The sequence below is a fragment of the Oncorhynchus masou genome, chromosome 28, assembly GCF_036934945.1.
Source record: "Oncorhynchus masou masou isolate Uvic2021 chromosome 28, UVic_Omas_1.1, whole genome shotgun sequence".
NCBI classification, from domain to species: domain Eukaryota; kingdom Metazoa; phylum Chordata; class Actinopteri; order Salmoniformes; family Salmonidae; genus Oncorhynchus; species Oncorhynchus masou.
This window is the reverse complement of record NC_088239.1, coordinates 38,283,924-38,306,327: the sequence shown is the minus strand read 5'-3', so window position 1 is coordinate 38,306,327 and position 22,404 is coordinate 38,283,924. Positions and strand designations below refer to the sequence as shown.

The window sequence follows — 22,404 nt, the reverse complement described above, 5'->3', positions numbered from 1 at the left end:
ATGGGACCAAATAAACTTTTGACAGCTTTATTTATAATAATCTTCAGGGGTGTCAATTTTGACCCCTACCTAACTTTTGATGTATTTGAGCAAATTGTAAATATACTTTCCCCATTTTCTTGAGCATACAATATAGCTCAGTATTTTAATTATTTATTTTAGTCATTATTGCTCATCTTTATCAAGGGTGTCAATTTCAGACCCCACTGTACACAGTAGTCCTAGCTTGGATAAATATTCTAATGATTCAAACCATCTCAAATGAACAGGCTTTTGAAGTCTGGTGAGAAGCCCCTGCTAGACTGTCCTCCCCATCTGGCTGTACAGCACAGGCACACACTCACCAACATGAGCCACCACCACTCCTGCAGTATCTCCAGTAAGTGACTACACTTTCACTGTGACAATGACAGCCTTAGATTAAAATGACCTGAAAACACCAAGTCACAAATACCAGAGAATTATAAGAGTGGTTTTGAACATCAACGGTGAAGATGCGACTCTGGGATGCTGGCCTTCTAGGCAGAGTTACAAAGAAAAAGCCATAATCTCAGACTGGCAAATAAAAATAAAAGATTAAGATGGGCAAAACACAGACACTGGACAGAGGAGCTGTTGGAGTCGCCTCTTCACAGTTGACTTTAAGACTGGGTACTATTTAATGACCCTGCTGGTTGAGTTCTTGTGAGGTATCTGTTACTCAACTCTAATGTACTTGTCCTCTTGCCCAGTTGTGCACCGGGGCCTCCCACTCTTTCTATTCTGGTTAGAGACAGTTTGTGCTGCTCTGTGAAGGGCGTACACAGCGTTGTACAATAACTTCAATTTCTTGTCAATTTCTCGCATGGAATAGCCTTCATTTCTCAAAACAAGAATAGTTTCAGAAGAAAGGCCTTTGTTTCTGGACACTTTGAGCCTGTAATTGAACCCACAAATGCTGACGCTACAGATACTCAACTAGTCTAAAGAAGGCCAGTTGTATTGCTTCATTAATCAACACTACAGTTTTCACCTGTGCTAACAATTGCAAAAGGGTTTTCTAACACAAGGTGCCATTGGAACACAGGAGTGATGGTTACTGATAATGGGCCTCTGTACGCCTATGTAGATATTGCATAAAATAAAAAGCCGTTTCCAGCTACAATAGTCATTTACAACGTCTACACTGTATTTCTGATGTTATTTTAAAGGACAAAAATGGGATTCTCTTTCAAAAACAAGGACATTTCTAAGTGACCCCAAACTTTTGAATGGTAGAAGTAAGTCATAAAATATATTCACCCCACCCAGTGTTGTAATCAAAACTTACCAGAAAGCATGTAGACCTTGGCTCAGACAGTGTAATAGTGTGGGCTCAATAGCATCTCATTAGTGTGCAAGATCTTCAGAATCAGCTGTACATGTGATGGAAGAATGCACTGTGCATGCAGAGGGTTGCAATTCCATTGAATTGGGGATAGTTTAACCAAAATATGCCTTATGTATATCCCACAAAAAAGGTTCACTGTTATAAGGCAACTTTTTTCATGAATTTAAGCTAAATTTCAAGGCTTAACTTCCCATGGAAAATGTCTGGAAATTTACAGACCCTTTGAAACCCTAGTTTCAGTATGGAATTCACAACTAAATCTAAACTAATCTTAACTATTAAGTTAACTGTCTAAAATGTTGTAAATGCTCTGCAGTTGTGCATTTGGTTTGATAATTTAGTAGCTAGTTGGCTATCTTGCTAAGCGGTTAGCTTCTACCAAAATCAAGCATCACATAGGGGCGACAGGGTAGCCTAGTGGTTAGAGCATTGGACTAGTAGCCGGAAGGTTGCAAGTTCAAACCCCCGAGCTGACAAGGTACAAATCTGTCGTTCTGCCCCTGAACAGGCAGTGAACCCACTGTTCCTAGGCAGTCATTGAAAATAAGAATTTGTTTTTAACTGACTTGCCTGGTAAAATAAATAAATAGAACCCCCTCCTGGATCAAGAGCCTTGCGATATGTTATGGGCATGCGGCAAACTGAGTAGCATTTTAGAGTTACTTGTATGAACTGGGATGTCTGTCGTTAAATAGTTTAGATCAGAGACCGTATAAAATATTTGTAATGCGCTCGTTACCATTTAGTTAGAATTCTCTATGGGATTTTACATGTACTTGTTAGCATTGCTAACCTTCGGATTACAGAAGCTGTGGGGTTCGAAAATAGCTCCCCTTGTGCTTAGTTCAGGTATTACCGAATATCCCAGTAAGGCACAAGGCCGGTATGAAGGCATGACACCGGCCAAGCCTACTTTTGTACCTCATTGGGAGACCTTGTATAAAAAAATACTTTTTAAAGACTTACTAGCAGCAGTAAAGCCAGTGGCTGATGTAGCCTGCTGCATGGCCTCCCGTCTGTAGTCCCTGTCTTTGGGGAAACTGTTGACCGGCGTCAACTTAGTAGAGGACTCCTTCTGCCTCTGCTCTCTGGGAAACAAACAAACAGTCAAGTTAGAGCTCAAGATTGCATCTCAAATGGCACCATTGATCCATCACTACTTTTGACCAGGGCCCTAAGGTAAGTAAAACACATTGTCACTCAAAGATGAGGAAGATCTGTGCAAAGGTAGAGCCCTATATAATATGTTTGAATATTTTGCCCGATTCAGTTTAATCTGTATGGAAGAGCCAACAAAAATTTACTCCTGAGGTGCTGACCTGTTGCACCCTCTACAACCACTATTATTATAATTATTTGACCCTGCGGATCATCTATGAACGTTTGAACATTTTGGCCATGTACTGTTATAATCTCAACCCAGCACAGCCAGAAGAGGACCAGCTACCCCTCAGAGCATGGCTTCTTCCTAGGTGCATGCCTTTCTAGGGAGTTTTTCCCTAGCCACTGTGCTTCTCCATCTGCATTGCTTGCTGTTTGGGGTTTTAGGCTGGGTTTCTGTATAGCACTTTGTGACATCGGCTGATGTAAAAAGGGCTTTATAAATACATTTGATTGAGTTTAGTTTCTCCCCAAAATCCATTTTCTCCTTTTAGTTCAGGTTTTTGTTTTTCCCAGTTTCTGTCCACAAAAATCCTACCTTTTTAATAGAAAAACAAAAACGTTCTAAAATCAGGGATTGGCAATTAATTTGGGAAATTTGTGTTTTAACTAAAGTGGTCTAACTAATAAAGCATGTGATCGCGTCTCAATCAAATAATGAAATTGTTATTTTCAAATACAATCTATTGTTGGGCTTAGTTGTGGTCAATTTGCAGTGTTCAAATTATAATGATGGGAAAACAAATCTAAAGAAATGTCTGGGTTTTGGGTGTAGTTACCCTTCAATTCAAGTGTGTACCAGTCAGAGACTGTTGTTTGGTTAGCAATATTTCTGTAGCGCTCCTGAAATTGCAAAATTTGCAAAACAAAATGGCCACAGGATTGATGCAAATAATGATATCATTCTGTCCGGAAGGCTACTTTGTAGTTAGTCTCACGTTGCCATAACTCAAATCACGTCGTTGTCACGCCTCACTTTGAGGTCTAGAGAATTTTGTATTGCAAAACCGTTTTGAATGGTCGACTGTGAGTTTGATTTGATGTTACATTTCAAGAACCCTCCGCCCACACGCCCATAGAACGGGTGCAGTGTGTTATATGAGTCACTGTTTTCCGTCCGGGTAGTTGTTGCCTATGCTAGTTTAAGTGTGGCCGATAGTCTGCTATTTATAGAAATTCAAAGTGGATTATGCTGATGACAAACACTTTTTTCCCCTAGTCTCGATTCGTCCACGTGGCCACTGGCTGTGCTACCACCAAAAACATTGTTAAGATTGGGTCCTTGGTCAAACAGCAGAGGCAAGTAAATAAATGGTTTTCTTTATTAAACAATGTATTATTAGCTAGCTGGCTGGCTACAAGTAGGCCACTTTGTAGGCTAACACAACTGAGCTGCTAGCTAGCCAACTTTTCACACTATTTAGCTAAGGGAATTAAATGTAATCACCCAACATCCTATTAGCTAGCTATTCTGATGCAATCAATTGTAAATTAAAAATAGTCACCAAAAGTGTAAATAAAAGCCATGAGAGTGAAATTGCTGCTGTCATTGAAGGGAGAGTGTTGGCTGATAACCTAGGCAGCAGATTGTGCAGATCTCGTGCCCATGCACTATTGGCTGCCTAGGCTAGCTATTGGATAGGGCAGGTCATTTTGTTGGAGGAAATTAGAGAATCTTTTCATAGTTCCAGTCCCTAGATAGGAAAACTGAGGACAGAGCGATAAATGGGAACGTAATATTCAGTTCTGTCTAATTTGAGTATTTAAGAACACGATTTCTGTGATGTTTTCGGTCTTCAGACATGGAAAGCTGTCAACGCCTGTTTCCAGATGGAGAGGTCCCAATGAATGCCCCAACAGACTACGGGCATATCCTATATGCCATGGGTTACATGTTCAGGCCTACCTATGTTAGCAAATGTTGTATACAAAAATAGTTATAATCGACAACAATTGGAGCAGACCAATCATGCTGGAGGTCTGATGGATGTGCAGGCTTCTGTTTCAGACAAGCAATAAAACACCTGATTCAACCTTATGAGTTGAGTCAAGTGCGCTATTGCTGGGCTGGAATTGAAGTCTGCTCACCCTGTAGATCAGGGATCAGTGGAGCAAGGTTGGCCACCACTGGTCTGGAGTTTTTGTTCACCTGACCGAGCACGCTCCCATTCTCACCAACAGGGCTGAAGTGGAGCAGGTTGAGAGCTTCAAGTTCCTTGGTGTCCACGTCAACAAACTAGAATGGTCGAAACACACCAAAACAGTCGTGCAGAGGGCACGACAAAGCCTATTCCCCCTCAGGAAACTAAAAAGATCTGGCATGGGTCCTGAGATCCTCAAAAGGTTCTACAGCTGCAACATCGACACTGGTTGCAACACTGGTTGCGTCACTGCCTGGTACGGCAATTGCTCAGCCTCCAACTGCAAGGCACTAGAGGATAGTGCGTATGGCCCAGTACATTACTGGGGCAAAGCTGCCTGCCATCCAGGACCTCTACACCAGGCGGTGTCAGAGGAAGGCCCTAAAACTTGTCAAAAATCCCAGCCACCCTGGTCATAGGCTGTTCTCTCTACTACCGCATGGCAAGCGGTACCGGAGTACCAGGTCTAGGACAAAAAAATATATACTTATTTTATCCATCTACTATACAGGTAATCAAACGGCTACCCGGACTGTTTGCATTGTGTTAAACCATTATTAAAAATGAACTAGTGTCAATGTTGATGGATCACATCACAATCAAGAGGGGGTGGTGTTATGTCTAATGTGTCTGTTGTATTCCCAAATGAACATGTCCTTTTTGTGTAGTTGTAGAACTCCAATCTGCTTAATTTGATTGTCACCCTCAGTATATTAGCTATGTGAATCCATTTGCAGCTTATCATAAGGCATGCATCGCCAATGCAGCCATAAGCCTACAGTATGATGGCATTTACTGGCCTTATGGGCATCTCATCTGAAGCAGAGAATAGCTAAACTCATACACTGTTTACATGTCGAGTTATATGTGCAGTTTAAAATGATACCAGTAGACAATGTTCAGTATGAGGCAAACGATATACCAGATTTTGTACATGCCTTGTAAGTGCGGAACTAAAATTGTTTAGTGGAAATCCAATCCTTGTCATGCAAGTACAGTATGGAAATAAGGAGACAATTAGGCTTCCCGGAGATTAGCATTAGAGATTAAATTTGATTAATTTTTGCACGGTTGCTCCTAAGGCACTAATCTGGTGAGCGCCTTTGGAGCTCCACCAAAGCAAGGCTTTTAATTGGTTTGACGTGTTGCGAGGCGTCACTGATCAAATAAAATAAAATGTTATTGGTCACATACATGTGTTTAGCAGCTGTTATTGCGGGTGTAGCGAAATTATTGTTCCTAGCTCCAACAGTGGAGTAATATCTCACAATTTCACAACATATACCCAATACACACAAATCTAACTAAAGGAGAAAATATAAATATATGGACAAGCAATGTCAGGGCGGCATATACTAACAGTAGAATAAAATACAGTATATACGAGATCAGAAATAGAAAATATGTAAACATTATTAGTGGCCAGTAAGTAATTTCAAGTCTATGTATATAGGCAGCAGCCTCTAATGTGCTAGTGATAGCTATTTAACAGTCTGATGGCCTTGAGATTGAAAAACAGCTTCTGTCTGTCGGTCCCAGCTTTGATGCACCTGTACTGACCTCGCCTTCTGGATGATAGCGGGGTGAACAGGCAGTGGCTCGGGTGGTTGTTGTCCTTGATCTTTTCGGCCTTCCTGTGACATCAGGTGATGAAGGTGTCCTGGAGGGTAGGTAGTTTGCCCCTGGTGATGCGTTGGGCAGACCACACCACCCTCTGGAGAGCCCTGCGGTTGCGGGCGGTGCAGGTGCCATACCAGGCGATGATACAGCCCGACAGGATGCTCTCAATTGTGCCTCTGTAAAAGTTTGTTAGGGTTTTAGGTACCAAGCCAAATTTCTTCAACCTCCTGAGGTTAAAGAGGCACTGTTGCACCTTCTTCACCACACTGTGTGGGTGGACCATTTCAGTTTGTCAGTGATGTGTACGCCAAAGAACTTGAAGCATTCCACCTTCTCCACTGCGGTCCCGTAAATGTGGATAGGTGGGGTGCTCCCTCTGCTGTTTCCCGAAGTCCACAATTATCTTGTTTTGTTGACGTTGAGTGAGGATATTTTCCTGGTACCACACTCCCAGAGCCCTCACCTCCTCCCTGTAGGCCGTCTCGTCATTGTTGGTAATAAGCCTACTACTGTTGTGTCGTCTGCAAACTTGATTGAGTTGGAGGCGTGTGTGGCCACGCATTAATGGGTGAACAGGGAGTACAGGAGGGGGCTGCTCATGCACCAGGTTTCCAAACTCTTTAGAGGATTACTGCCATGGAACTTCCCCATGCTTCCTGTTTTAGGGAAGCCTGGTTTACGAGAAGGCTACTTTGTAGTTAAAATGTAACTGGAAAAGGTTTTCTGGAAAGCCTTTTCATTTCTACCAGAACTTTTGTAATTATTAGCATAATCGCTAACGGCTACACAAAATGAAGACAGGGAAAGGTGGATACCTAGTCAGTGGTACAACAATGCATTCAAATGAAAGGTGTCTTCCGCATTTAACCCAACCCCTCTGAATCATAGTCTTAATCATACCCGCACCACACGCCGTTTCAGAAAGTTCCAGAAATATATGAATAACTGATGCATTTTGTTAATGTCTTATGATGAACTTAATGAATGCATTTTCTAATAATTTCAACAAATGTAGTTGATTTCATACTAAGTTCTATACATTTTTGAATATTGTTGAATAGCAGTTTTAAGTGTCTGTATTCCAAGATTCTGTCCACGTTCTCCGAAATGTGGATTTTTTAAGGCTCTACAAATGGAATGGTAACTTACAAACAATATGGCTTGTTACATTTAATGCAATAACAAATCAGGACCAGGGTAGAGCAAAGCAAAGCCATCTTAGTCTCAGTTTTTTGGTAAGCGGTGTTTATGAATTCAGACATCAGTTTCACAGCTCATCAAGGGCTTAAGAGACAAGCATTTTAAAAATGAATAGAAAACCAGGCCAGCCAGCACAGTTCAGCTAAACTAGGCTCAGTAGTGTGAAATCGGTATTATGTTAATGAAAATGGCGTAATGCGTACCTCTCCAGCCACTCTTTGGGTTTCTCCCACTGTGAGACCTCGGTCCTGCAGTTGTAGTAGTACTTCTTCCCAGAGGAACTGATGTGCTCTGACCAGTCATCTTTATCTTCATATGGCTGAGGAGTAGGGAAGAGGACATTTATGTAAGGTAGAAAGGAAAAAGGTGAGTGAGGGAGAGGGGAGCATTTTACGTTGACAGAAATACCACGGGTGGCCAACATCTGCCGAGAGACTGGTCTCACAACGGCGGACCTACCAGGTGTCATGAACCACAGAGAGTTATGGCAAGCCATCATTCCATGCATTGTGTCAGCGCAAGCAAGCAGACTGAGGGCATCACAATGTCTTCAGAAAGTATTCATACCCCTTCACTTATTCAACTTTGTTGTGTTACAGCGGGAATTCAAAATGGATAACATTTAATTCTCACCCATCTACACACAATACACCATGACAAAGACAAAACATGTTTTTAGAAGTTAAAGTAAATTTATTGAAATACAGTAATATCAGATTTACATAGGTATTCACACCAGAGTCAAGAAATGTTAATCACATATGGCAGCAATTACAACTGAGTCTTTCTGGGAAGTCTAAGAGCTTGGCACACGTGGATTGTAAATCAAATCAAATTTTATTTGTCACATACACATGGTTAGCAGATGTCAATGTGAGTGTAGTGAAATGCTTGTGCTTCTAGTTCCGACAATGCAGTAATAACCAACAAGTAATCGAGCTAACAATTCCAAAACTACTACCTTATAGACAAGTGTAAGGGGATAAAGAATAGCGGGGTGAACAGGCAGTGGCTCGGGTGGTTCTTGTCCTTGATGATCTTTATGGCCTTCCTGTGACATCGGGTGGTGTAGGTGTCCTGGAGGGCAGGTAGTTTGCCCCCGGTGATGCGTTGTGCAGACCTCACTACCCTCTGGAGAGCCTTACGGTTGTGGGCGCAGCAGTTGCCGTACCAGGCAGTGATACAGCCCGACAGGATGCTCTCGATTGTGCATCTGTAGAAGTTTGTGAGTGCTTTTGGTGACAAGCCAAACTTCTTCAGCCTCCTGAGGTTGAAGAGGCGCTGCTGCGCCTTCTTCACAATGCTGTCAGTACCCAGTTGCACAGGGCGGGGTCGAGACCCAGGGGCTTGATGACGAGCTTGGAGGGCACTATGGTGTTAAATGCCGAGCTGTAGTCGATGAACAGTATTCTCACATAGGTATTCCTCTTGTCCAGATGGGTTAGGGCAGTGTGCAGTGTGATTGAGATTGCATCGTCTGTGGACCTATTTGGGCGGTAAGCAAATTGGAGTGGGTCTAGGGTGTCAGGTATGGTGGAGGCGATATAGTCCTTGACTAGTCTCTCAAAGCACTTCATGATGACGGAAGTGAGTGCTATGGGGCGGTAGTCGTTTAGCTCAGTTACCTTAGCTTTCTTGGGAACAGGAACAACGGTGGCACTCTTGAAGCATGTGGGAACAACAGACTGGGATAGAGATTGATTGAATATGTCCGTAAACACACCAGCCAGCTGGTCTGCGCATGCTCTGAGGGCGCGACTGGGGACGCCGTCTGGGCCTGCAGCCTTGCGAGGGTTGACACGTTTAAATGTTTTCCTCACGTTGGCTGCAGTGAAGGAGAGTTTTGGTTGCGGGCCGTGTCAGTGGCACTGTATTGCCCTGATTAAAAGCAGTGGTTCGCGCTTTCAGTTTCACGCGAATGCTGCCATCAATCCACGGTTTCTGGTTTGGGAATGTTTTAATCGTTGCTATGGGAACGACATCTTCAACGCACGTTCTAATGAACTCGCTCACCGAATCAGCGTATTCGTCAATGTTGTTTGATGCAATACGAAACATATCCCAGTCCACGTGATGGAAGCAGTCTTGGAGTGTGGAATCAGATTGGTCAGACCAGCGTTGAACAGACCTCAGCACGGGAGTTTCTTGTTTTAGTTTCTGTCTGTAGGCAGGGATCAACAAAAGGGAGTCGTGGTCAGCTTTTCCGAAAGGAGAGTGGGGCAGGGCCTTATATGCGTCGCGGAAGTTAGAATAGCAATGATCCAAGGTTTCTCCAGCCCTGGTTGCGCAATAGATATGCTGATACAATTTAGGGAGTCTTGTTTTTAGATTAGCCTTGTTAAAATCCCCAGCTACAATGAATGCAGCATCAGGATATATGGATTCCAGTTTGCAAAGAGTCAAATAAAGTTCGTTCAGAGCCATCAATGTGTCTGCTTGGGGGGGGAATATATACGGCTATGATTATAATCAAAGAGAATTCCTTTGGTAGATAATGCGGTCGACATTTGATTGTGAGGAATTCTAAATCAGGTGAACAGAAGGACTTGAGTTCCTGTATGTTGTGGCCACACCACGTCTCGTTAACCATAAAGCATACGCCCCCGCCCCTCTTCTTACCAGAAAGATGTTTGTTTGTCGGCGCGATGCGTGGAGAAACCAGCTGGCTGCACCGACTCCGATAGCGTCTCTCCAGTGAGCCATGTTTCCGTGAAGCAAAGAACGTTACAGTCTGATGTCCCTCTGGAATGCTACCCTTGCTCGGATTTCATCAACCTTGTTGTCAAGAGACTGGACATTGGCGAGAAGAATGCTAGGGAGTGGTAAGGGATGTGCCAGTCTCCGGAGTCTGACCAGAAGACCGCTTCGTTTCCCCCTTTTACGAAGTCGTTTTTTTGGGGTCGCCGGGCTGAGATCCATTCCGTTGTCCTGGGTGAAAGGCAGAACACAGGATCCGCTTCGCGAAAGTCATATTCTTGGTCGTACTGATGGTGAGTTGACGCTGCTCTTATATTCAGTAGTTCTTCTCGACTGTATGTAATGAAACCTAAGATGACCTGGGGTACCAATTTAATAAATAACAATAACAAAAAAAAAATGCATAGTTTCCTAGGAACGCGAAGCGAGGCGGCCATCTCTGTCGGCACCGGAATTAAAACAATTCTTCAAGCTCTATCAAGTTGGTTGTCGCTAGACAGCCATTTAACTCTTGCCATAGATGCCACCCGGGAACATTCAGCATAGTCTTGGTAAGCAGTGAATATTTGGCCTTGTCTTGTGTTTTAGGTTATTGTCCTGCTGAAAGGTGAATTTGTCTCCCAGTGTCTGTTGGAAAGCAGACAACCAGATTTTCCTCTAGTATTTTGCCTGTGCTTGGCTCTATTCTGTTTCTTGATATCCCCAAAATATGGAGTGTGGTACTCAGGCATGTTTTGGATTATTTATATTATGTACAGGCTTCCTTCTTTTCAATCTCATTTAGGTTAGTATTGTGGAGTAACTTTTATTGTCCTCAGCACAAGGTGCAATGATCATGCTGTTTAATAAGCTTCTTGATATGGCACGCCCGTCAGGTGGACAGATTATTTTTGCAAATAATGATTTACAGGGGTGTAAACAGATCTGTGCACAACATTTGAGCGAAATAATATTTTTGTGCATACATACATACATATATATATACACACACACACACACACACATATACACACACATATATATACACATACATATACACACACATATATATACACACACACACATATATATGCATGTATGTACATATATACATATATACACGTATGTACATATATACATATATATACGTATGTACATATATACATATATATACGTATGTACATATATACATATATATACGTATGTACATATATATTATATACATATATTATATACATATATATTAACATATTATATATATACATATTATATACATATACATACATATTATATACATATTATATACATATTATATACATATATTATATACATATATTATATACATTATATACATACTATATACATATACATATATACTATATACATATTTATATACATATTTATATGCATATATATATATATATTATATGCATATATATATACATATATTATATACATATTATATATATATTATATACATATACATACATATATTATATACATATACATACATATTATATACATATATATACACATTATATACATATTATATATATATATTATATACATATATATATACATATATATATACACATATATATATTATATACACATATATATTATATACACATATATATTATATACACATATATATTATATACACATATATATTATATACACATATATATTATATACACATATACACACATATACATATACATACATACACACACACACACACACACATATATATATATACATATAAAGTGAGTACACCAATCACATTTTTGTAAATATTTGAGTATATATTTTCAGTATGAGGGAGTGTGGTTAACAGAGATTCTGGGAACATCAGTAGGTGGGGGGAAATTAACTATATTCTGGTAATCCGAACAATTGAACATATGCAGTGGTACTTAATGAATATGATGTCAGTTCGGTTGTCATCTGAGACATTCTAATCAATGATAAGATGACAAACTCTACAGTGGAATGTCTACACAGAGTTATCAGATTCACATGGAATTGTTGTTCAATTTAAAATGTTTGAATATGAAATTATTTGTGAAGGGATGAAATGTGATATTAGCTTCTAAAATGTGAGATGTGGGTTTTCATAAGTTATGGCTGCTCACTCCACTCAGTGGCCCGCCTCTGTGAAGAGACATGGGCTATAAAACTTTTCAAACACACCCTCCTCTCCCTTCCTATATAAAGCCTTGACGACAACAGCAATTCCTGTTCCGAGGATGTGAGGACGACGGTCCGATGTCAGAATGGTTCAGATAATAACTACAGAACGAAGTCAACATCAGCATGAGCTTTGGTTGCGAATGGTATGAACTTTGAACTCTTATTCACGACAGAAGTGATACCTCCTAGCCGCTGAGTTAGCGACCGCAGCTGCAAGCCCAGGTTAGGAAGGAACAGACAGAGTATCCCATCTACCACACAACAACATTACCACAACGTATCCAATTGACCACCAGTGACATTCTTCAAAGGACAAAGGACTCGGTTTGGCAACACGGTCTTCCATCTACGACCAACCTACTGAAGCGTAGCTCAGAGAAAATATTTATTGCATTTTCCTTTTCCAAATGGGCGGGTAATTTAGAATGCATAAGATACTGTATTTACTATAGCACAGCTTCGACTTTGTTCCTGTCTTCCCGCTCTTTCACTCAACCCAGCCCCCTTTCCTTTGTGTAACAAGCGGTCATATTTGTTCTGCACGCAAGGGATGTTTTCCCTCATGACGTAATTTGTAATCAAGTTATGATTTAATTATGTGCATGTGTGATTAGATAGGTATTTAGTAAATAAATTATTAAACCCAATTTTGTATTGCTGTCTCAAATTGTTAGCCAGGGTTCTTGCAGATAACCAGGAATTTACAACTTTCAGATGAGACTGAAGTAAGATGAAGATTAATGTTGACTGCTATTGAGGTAAAATATTACTAGGTCTTTAAGAGTTTATTCGGAAGATAACAGCTCTATAAATATTATTTCGTGGTGCCTGACTCTAGTTAATTACATTTCAATCAGGTGATATTAATTACGGAGAAATTGTTTTATAGAATAGCATGTCATATCACTTAATCCGGCATAGCCAAAGACACGAAAAGATATACTCAAATATTTACAAAAATGTGAGGGGTGTACTCACTTTTGTGATATACAGTGTATGTACAGTGGGGCAAATAAAGTATTTAGTCAGCCACCAATTGTGCAAGTTCTTCCGCTTAAAAAGATGAGGCCTGTAATTTTCATCATAGGTACACTTCAACTATGACAGACAAAATGAGGGGGAAAAAAATCCAGAAAATCGCATTTTTAATGAATTTATTTGCAAATTGTGGTGGAAAATAAGTATTTGGTCACCTACAAACAAGGAAGATTTCTGGCTCTCATAGACCTGTAACTTCTTTAAGAGGCTCCTCTGTCCTCCACTCGTTACCTGTATTAATGGCACCTGTTTGAACTTGTTATCAGTATAAAAGACCTGTCCACAACCTCAAACAGTCACACTCAAAACTCCACTATGGCCAAGACCAAAGAGCTGTCAAAGGACACCAGAAACAAAATTGTAGACCTGCACCAGGCTGGGAAGACTGAATCTGTAATAGGTAAGCAGCTTGGTTTGAAGAAATCAACTGTGGGAGCAATTATTAGGAAATGGAACACATAAGACCACTGATAATCTCCCTCGATCTGGGGCACCACACAAGATCTCACCCCGTGGGGTCAAAATGATCACACGAACTGTGAGCAAACATCCCAGAACCACACGAGGGGACCTAGTGAATGATCTGCAGAGCTGGGACCAAAGTAACAAAGCCTACCATCAGTAACACACTACGCCGCCAGCGACTCAAATCCTGCAGTGCCAGACGTACTGGCTTAAGCATGGGGACACATGTCCAGGCCCGTCTGAAGTTTTCTAAAGAGCATTTGGATGATCCAGAAGAAGATTGGGAGAATGTCATATGGTCAGACGAAACCAAAATATAACTTTTTGGTAAAAACTCTACTAGTCTTGTTTGGAGGACAAAGAATGCTGAGTTGCATCCAAATAACACCATACCTACTGTGAAGAATGGGGGTGGAAACATCATGCTTTGAGGCTGTTTTTCTGCAAAGGGACCAGGATGACTGATCCGTGTAAAATAAAAAGAATGAATGGAGCCATGTATCGTGAGATTTTGAGTGAAAACCTCATTCCATCAGCAAGGGCATTGAAATGAAATGTGGCTGGGTCTTTCAGCATGACAATGATTCCAAACACACCGCCCGGGCAACGAAGGAGTGGCTTCGTAAGAAGCATTTCAAGGTCCTGGAGTGGCCTAGCCAGTCTCCAGATCTCAACCCCATAGAAAATCTTTGGAGGCAGTTGAAAGTCTGTGTTGCCCAGCAACAGCCCCAAAACATCACTGCTCTAGAGGAGATCTGCATGGAGGAATGGGCCAAAATACCAGCAACAGTGTGAAAAGCTTGTGAAGACTTACAGAAAACGTTTGACCTCTGTTATATACCCTTTGTTGGCAATGACAAAGTATTGAGATAAACTTTTGTTATGACCAAATACTTATTTTCCACCATAATTTGCAATGTGATTTTCTGGATTTTTTCCCTCATTTTGTCTGTCATAGTTGAAGTGTACCTATGATGAAAATTACAAGCCTCATCTTTTTAAGTGGGAGAACTTGCACAATTGGTGGCTGACTAAATACTTTTTTGCCCACTGTGTTTTATTTTTTTATTTATTTTACCTTTATTTAACTAGGCAAGTCAGTTAAGAACAAATTCTTATTTTCAATGACAGCCTAGGAACAGTGGGTTAACTGCCTGTTCAGGGGCAGAGTGACAGATATGTACCTTGTCAGCTCGGGGATTTGAACTTGCAGCCTTCCGGTTACTAGTCCAACGCGCTAACCACTAGGCTACCCTGCTACCATACGCGTGTGTGCGTATATATTTACACACACCTCTTTTTTTGTGCATATGGTGTTGTGTTTAGGCCGTGACAAAGTCTCAGTGGAATCCATCTTAAATTCAGAGTAACAAAATGTGGGAAAAGTCTGAATACTTTATGAAGGCCCTGTAGGGTAGAGGGAGGACATTTAGGTAAGAGAGAGAGAGAGGTAGAGGGAGGACATTTAGGTAAGAGAGAGAGAGAGAGAGAGAGAGGTAGAGGGAGGACATTTAGGTAAGAGAGAGAGAGAGAGAGAGAGAGAGAGAGAGGGAGACATTTAGGTAAGAGAGAAGAGAGAGAGAGGAGAAGAGAGAGAGAGAGAGAGAGAGAGAAGAGAGAGAGAGAGGACATTTGGCAAGAAGATGACATTCGGGAAAGGAAAGAGCATGAGAAGGGACAATTAAGTAAGGATAGGATAAAAATACAACGCTGCATTTTATCCCATCAAAAGTTGAGGCAAAAAATATATACCGCAGCAAGAGTGGGATTAGATCTGATGCAAGAGCTTGCAATGTGAGATGTAAAAGATGTGTGGGTCTATCTGGGCATGAAGGTTTGGCTCCGATACCAGGGCTGGTTGGGAGATGAGACAGAGGGACGGATGCTGGCTAACCCAACTGACAACTAGGAACGCTTCTCAAGATTTCAAAATATTGCTGTTTTTGTGATTGTTGAGGTGGATGCTTCCATGTACAAAACCCAAGACAAATTCCTAGCAACATTGGTAGCATGGCAATAATGTTTCCTGATTCAGAAAACCACCTGCCCAGGGACGACAGATACAAATTTGTTGTATTCACAGGCCTGTTGAGTAATGGTGTGCATGGTACCAGTCAGCTAAATATAATAAAGTTAAATAAAATACATTTTGCTGATCTTTATTTTTGACAAGTGACAAACACTTGAATTATGTTCAATGTCATCCAATAATTAGGGACTCGGGTCTATCGACAACAATAAAGAACGGCAAGGCCGTGTTCAGGCTCCGTTCTTTGGGAAACCAATGATCATGATCTCATCCAAGACAGCAGCTTCACAGCTCATTACTGACTGAAGAGGCCAGCCACTTGACACACACACTTAACATCTTTTAAATGAAAACAAAAGTAGAAGAGGAATTAGCCTAGCAGCTGAAAGAAGCATAAGACTGTTTCCCCCTGTAGGTTTTCACTTGATATCGGTGTTACCTTGGTCCTGCTTGCTATCAAAGACCTACTTTTTGAGAAGTCGAAGGGACAATTTATCTATCCGTTGGACAATCATTCTGGACCACTGAAAGAGTATTTTCTCGTTTACCAAGGCAAATGTACTGTGACAATTTACCCGACACGTATGAATGGAAAACTAATGCTGGTGAAGCCTACCCTTATTTCATTTGTTTCCAATTTAATCAATCAAATACAAGACTTTAAAATAATTGTCAAAATAATTTTTATCAAGATCGGGGGTAAAATATCCCTGGACTGTCCATATTTGAAATGTGTTACGAAATCAAGTCAATTGATATATTTAAATAATCTATATTTATTTATCAAATGAAAATGTAGGCTAACAAAGATATCAAATGACATATAAACACAGCAAAAAAATGTTCCTTTTTCAGGACCCTGTCTTTCAAAGATAATTCGTAAAAATCCAGATAACCTGTTGCGTCGCGCAATCCCGGATCCGGGATTCTATTTATAGCCTCAAGCTCATTAGCATAACGCAACGTTAACTATTCATGAAAATGGCAAATTAAATGAAATAAATATATTTGCTATCAAGCTTAGACTTTTGTTAACAACACTGTCATCTCAGATTTTCAAAATATGCTTTTCAACCATAGCTAAACAAGCATTTGTGTAAGAGTATTGATTGCTAACATAGCTATAAGCCTAGAATTCAGCCAGCAACATTTTCACAAAAACTAATAAATAATTCAAATAAAATCATTTACCTTTGAAGAACTTCAGATGTTTTCAATGAGGAGACTCTCAGTTAGATAGCAAATGTTCAGTTTTTCAAAAAAATATTATTTGTGTAGGACAAATCGCTCCGTTTTGTTCACGTTTGGCTATGAAAAAAACCTGTATACAGTTATAGCCTCAAGCTCATTAGCATAATGTAACGTTAACGATTTCTGAAAATCGCAAATAAAATGAAAATAATGCGCCTGCTCTAAAGCTTAGCCTTTTCTTAACAACACTGTCATCTCAGATTTTCAAAATATGCTTTTGAACCATCGCTATTCACTAATTTGTGTAAGAGTATGCTAAGCTAGCTTAGCATTTTGAGTAGCATTTAGCACGCAACATTTTCACAAAAACCAGATAACCAAATAAATAAAATAATTTACCTTTGAAGAACTTGGGATGTTTTCAATGAGGAGACTCTGTTACATAGCAAATGTTCAGTTTTTCCTGAAAGCATCTTTGTGTAGGAGAAATCGCTCCGTTTTGTACATCACATTTGGCTACCGAAACGAACCGAAAATTTTGTCATCAAAACGGCGAACTGTTTTCCAAATTAACTCCATAATATCGACTGAAACACGGCAAACGCTGTTTAGAATTATGCCCCTGATAGGTCAATATTTCAATGGGGGTGGTAGTGGAGAACCTAGACGCGCAGCTGTCTGTATCAAACACGCTTGACACAGTAACAAGAGATCAACTGATAAGGGCCTGGTTTCCTAAAAGCATTTTATGGCCATGTTCATCGTTAGAACCTTCTTAGGGGCACCGTTATCGCTGAGCTGTTTCCCAAAACCACCGTTATTAAAGTTGCACTTGAAAACGCTCGTTATTTACCAACTGCCTCAGACCACCCGTAGCAGGTAAGTGCTTCGTTAGATGCTTTTTTTGCCACCTTGTGCCACTATTGAAAGACCTCCGCTAAAATCATGATGTTTATCTGTCTGACTACCAATAACTTCAGAACGAAGTCGACTACAAATACAGAGTCGTTGCAATTGTTACGAATAAGTGAAGGATAAAAGATGCTTCAAATTAAAAACAGATGACTGCATTAAAAGATTGGAAAATGTAGGCCCATTTAGCCTATCATATTTAAATCAATTGAGTTCCATTTTGTCAATTGAATTCCTCAATATATTTGATTTGTAACAACGTGCGCAATAACGTGCCCAATCTCTGTTTAAGTGCATTATTATTGGGTAAACCTAATAAGCCTAATGAAAGGTGCCCAGAGTAAACGGCCTGCCCCTCGGTCCCAGTTGCTAATATATGCATATTATTATTAATATTGGATAGAAAACCTCTGAAGTTTCTAAAACTGTTTGAATGATGTCTGAGAGTATAACAGAACTCATATGGCAGGCAAACCGGAGAAAGAATCTGAACAGGAAGTGGGAAATTTGAGGTTTGCAGCTTTTCAAGTCATTGCCTATCGAATATACAGTGTCTATGGGGTTATATTGGACTTCCTAAGACTTCCACTAGATTTCAACAGTCGTTAGAACCTTGTTTCAGGCTTCTACTGTGAAGGGGGAGAGAATGAGAGCTGTTTGAGTCAAGTGTCTGGCGGAATGCCATGAGCTAAATCATGCGCGTGGCCGTGAGAGGTAATGCGTTCCTTCGTTTTTGGCTGAACTTTCGCCTGGACTTGCCCTCGTGAGTTTGGATTTGTGAACTAAACGCGCTAACAAAAAGGGAGGTATTTGGACAAATTATGGACTTTATCGAACAAAGCAAACATTTGTGGAACTGGGATTCCTGGGAGCGATTATTTATAACGCTATTTCTGACACCTCTTTGGAAAATCGCTGTATGTTTTTCTGTGGCTAGGTGCTGACCTAACATAATCGCAAGGTGTGCTTTCGCCGTAAAGCCTTTTTGAAATCTGACACAGCGGTTGCATTAAGGAGAGGTTTACCTATAATTCCATGCATAACACTTGTATCTTTTATCGATGTTTATTATGAATATTTCTGTAATTTGATATGGTTCTCTGCACTTTCACCGGATGTTTGTTCGAGACAATGCATTTCTGAACATAACAATTTCAAATGAGGTTTTTGGACATCAAGATTAACTTTATCGAACAAAACACACTTATGATGTAAGTCCTGTGAGTGCCATCTGATGAAGATCAAAGGTTAGTGATTAATTTAGTCACTATATCTGACTTTTGTGAGCCCTCTCCTTGGCTGGAAAATGGATGTATGGTTTTCTGTGACTAGGTGCTGACCTAACAATCGTTGTGTGCTTTCGCCATAAAGTCTTTTAGAAATCGGACACTGTGGCTGGATATACAAGAAGTTTATCTTTAAAATGGTGTAAAATACTTCTATGTTTGAGGAATTTTAATTATGGGATTTCTGTTTTGAATTTGGCGCCCTGCAATGTCCCTGGCTGTTGGCGAGGTGGGACGCTAGCGTCCCACATATCCCAGAGGTTTAACTTATCTAGGGTAAGGGGCAGCATTCGGAATTTTGGATGAAAAACGTGGCCAAATTAAACTGCCTGCTACTCGGGTCCAGAAGATATGATATGCATATTTGGATAGAAAACACTCGACAGTTTCCAAAACTGTTAAAATAGTGTCTGAGTATAACAGAACTGATTTGGCAGGTGAAAACCTGAGAAAAATCCATTCAGGAAGTAGGATGTGTGTGTGTAGTTTTTCTATTCAATGCCATTACAGTATGAGGGAGTAAGAGCAGTCTTAATGAGTGGACCCTGCTGTGTCACAGAGCTTTTTCATGCACAATCCTTTCTCGTTTACATTTTATATTGACAACGTTATTGTCCGGTTGAAACATTATTGAATATTTAGGCTAAAAACAACCTGAGGATTGAATATTAACATAATTTCTATGAACTTCACGGATACAAATTGGATTTTTTTGTCTGCCTGTTTTGACTGCGTTTGAGCCTGTGGATTACTGAAGAAAAAGCGAGAACAAAATGAAGGTTTTGGGATATAAAGAGACTATCGAACAAATGGAACATTTATTGAGTAAATGTATGTCTTCTGAGTTCAACCATATGAAGATCAAATGTAAGGGATTAATTCTCTCTATTTCTGACTTGTGTAACTCTTACTTGGCTGGTTACTGTTTGTAATGATTTGTCTGCTGGGCTATGTTCTCAAATAATCGTAAGGTATGCTTTTGCCGTAAAGCATTTTTTAAATCTGACAGTGGTTGGATTCAAAAGAAGTTCATCTTTAAAACTATGTAAAATATATTTTGTTTTCTGATTTTTTACAATGAATATTTCTGTATTTGAATTTGGCGCTCTGCAATCTCACTGGACGTTGGCCAGGTGGGACGCTAGCTATGCTGCTGGCAACAATTTGTGCTTTCTTGCCAACGTTTACGGACACTGGCCATATTCAACGGGTTGACCGTCCATAAATTTGTCAGTTATTCTGCGCTCTGGCACACAGACGAGAGTGCTCTGAAATCAGAGTAGATAGCTGGTAAATTCGCTCTCGCAAGCTAACAGTTTACCAACTTGAAATGAAAACGACCGTCAAAATTAGAAACGTATAATAATCGGAAAAAATGCCGATAGCTAGACTATCATGGATGGACGCCTCTGCCTGTCACAGATGCCATGGTTGCCTTAGTTTGAAGATGTTATTCGGAGACAGGTGCTTTCTCCAGCTCCTTAGCCATCATACTCGAATTCCACTGATTTCAAAACTCGGTCCTCCAGAAAGTGGAGAGCAACACTGACGTGATACATATATATATTTTTTAATCCGGATTACCTACATACACTGACCAGCTCAAATAGACAGAAGTGTGCTATATGGCAGACCAATCTGAACTCCTCTCTCAGCATGTCCAGCCAACTCATGGCTAGCAGGAAGGTTGCTGACTTTTTCTGTGGCTAAACCAACTAGGCTCGTAATTTAATAGTATTCGTATTTACAGATGGTATACAAGTCTGTTAAGGTACATTAAAGTTCACGTTCCAGAAGGCATTTCTGACAAAACACATTGTGATCAAAAACATAAGCTCTCAAATGGCTCTCCTGTGAAGTAGTGACACGCAACATATGCCTAGTTTCCTGAAACGAGTCACATTTTAGAATAAGATGTTGCCCCTTTAATGAGACATCTGCATTTCAAAAAAGATATCAATACACTTTTTGCATAAAATGAACATTAGACAGACTATTGGAAGTATGTTCACCTAAAATAAATAAAATATGATCAGCGGGTGGATTGATGAATGCTTATTTTTGCTCTGCACGGCTCATGGGCGTGTCAACTAGTAATGTACTGCTTGAGAACAAGAAGTTTTGAGTGTGGTGCTTTACCACCCAATCATATTGCTCAAATACAAATAGTATGACTTTTCAGCATGTGGTCTTCAATGGTTTTCAGATGGCAGACTGACAGAGCAGGTAAATGTAAAATTGGAATGCAAAATGTGCTGAGAAGTTACTGGCCTGGACAAGTCAGTGACTGACAAGATCCACTGGCCTAACATGTTATTCCCAGGCCACAGGACAATAGTTTATGTTGGACCCTGTCTGGAATGCTTGATACATACGAACCCTGGTCTGGTCCAGTGTCTGGCTATAGAGTCCCACTCAAGAGACCGACTGACGCATTTAGCACATTGAAGATGTTCAGCAAATGATTAGGGAAACGTGTACACTTGTACACTCCTTCCCACAAATGTCAAGTCATTGGACTATTTTAGGCATCAGCAGCTTATTTCTTAAAACCAATCATTTCCTTTCAAATCCACGCAGGGAAGTGAATAAGTGTACACTTCAGAGAAAATTAGAGATTGGGACATTGTCCAGCCCACCATGCTTTAACATCAACAACGCAGAGGTGGTAAGCGTGTAATGTACTTACTGCGTCTGATGACTTGCTGGGGTTCGAATGTGAATTGGAGCTGCTATGATGGGTGCTGTGGTTGTGTGAATTTTCCTGTGGAGAATAACTGGTCCCTAGAAAGAACAGAAAAGTTGGTTTTTATTCAACCAACAGGCAAGTATCATATTGCTAGATATGGAACAATAAAGTCCTTTCACTTGTCCCATTCAGTCTGTAACAGAAACTCAAGATAATACATTGTCTTAAGGTAGCCTTACTTTTTTAGTAAGCTTAGAATGCGTCAGCCAGACATCAGCCGAATAAGTATCATCGCTGAGTGATAAGTGCATCCAACTACCATCAGAAGAAGAAACCAGTGCCTCAATTGGAATCAAAACTACACTGTAGTATTTATTTTGGGGTATAAATATTACGCAGATTCACATTACAAGTAAACCACTTCTCAAAATAAC

General features: G+C 40.3%; 1 protein-coding gene across 1 annotated transcript in view; it reads right to left on the bottom strand.

The window, feature by feature from the left end:
- The window catches only part of LOC135517555 (WW domain-containing adapter protein with coiled-coil-like), a 70,281-nt gene that overhangs the window by 34,883 nt on the left and 12,994 nt on the right, over positions 1-22,404 (bottom strand). The window contains exons 4-6 of the mRNA XM_064941967.1: positions 21,971-22,065; positions 7,695-7,810; positions 2,336-2,457 (exon numbers count right to left, since the gene is read on the bottom strand). Coding sequence (XP_064798039.1) covers positions 2,336-2,457; positions 7,695-7,810; positions 21,971-22,065 — 333 coding nt within the window. The remainder of the gene's footprint in view (positions 1-2,335; positions 2,458-7,694; positions 7,811-21,970; positions 22,066-22,404) is intronic.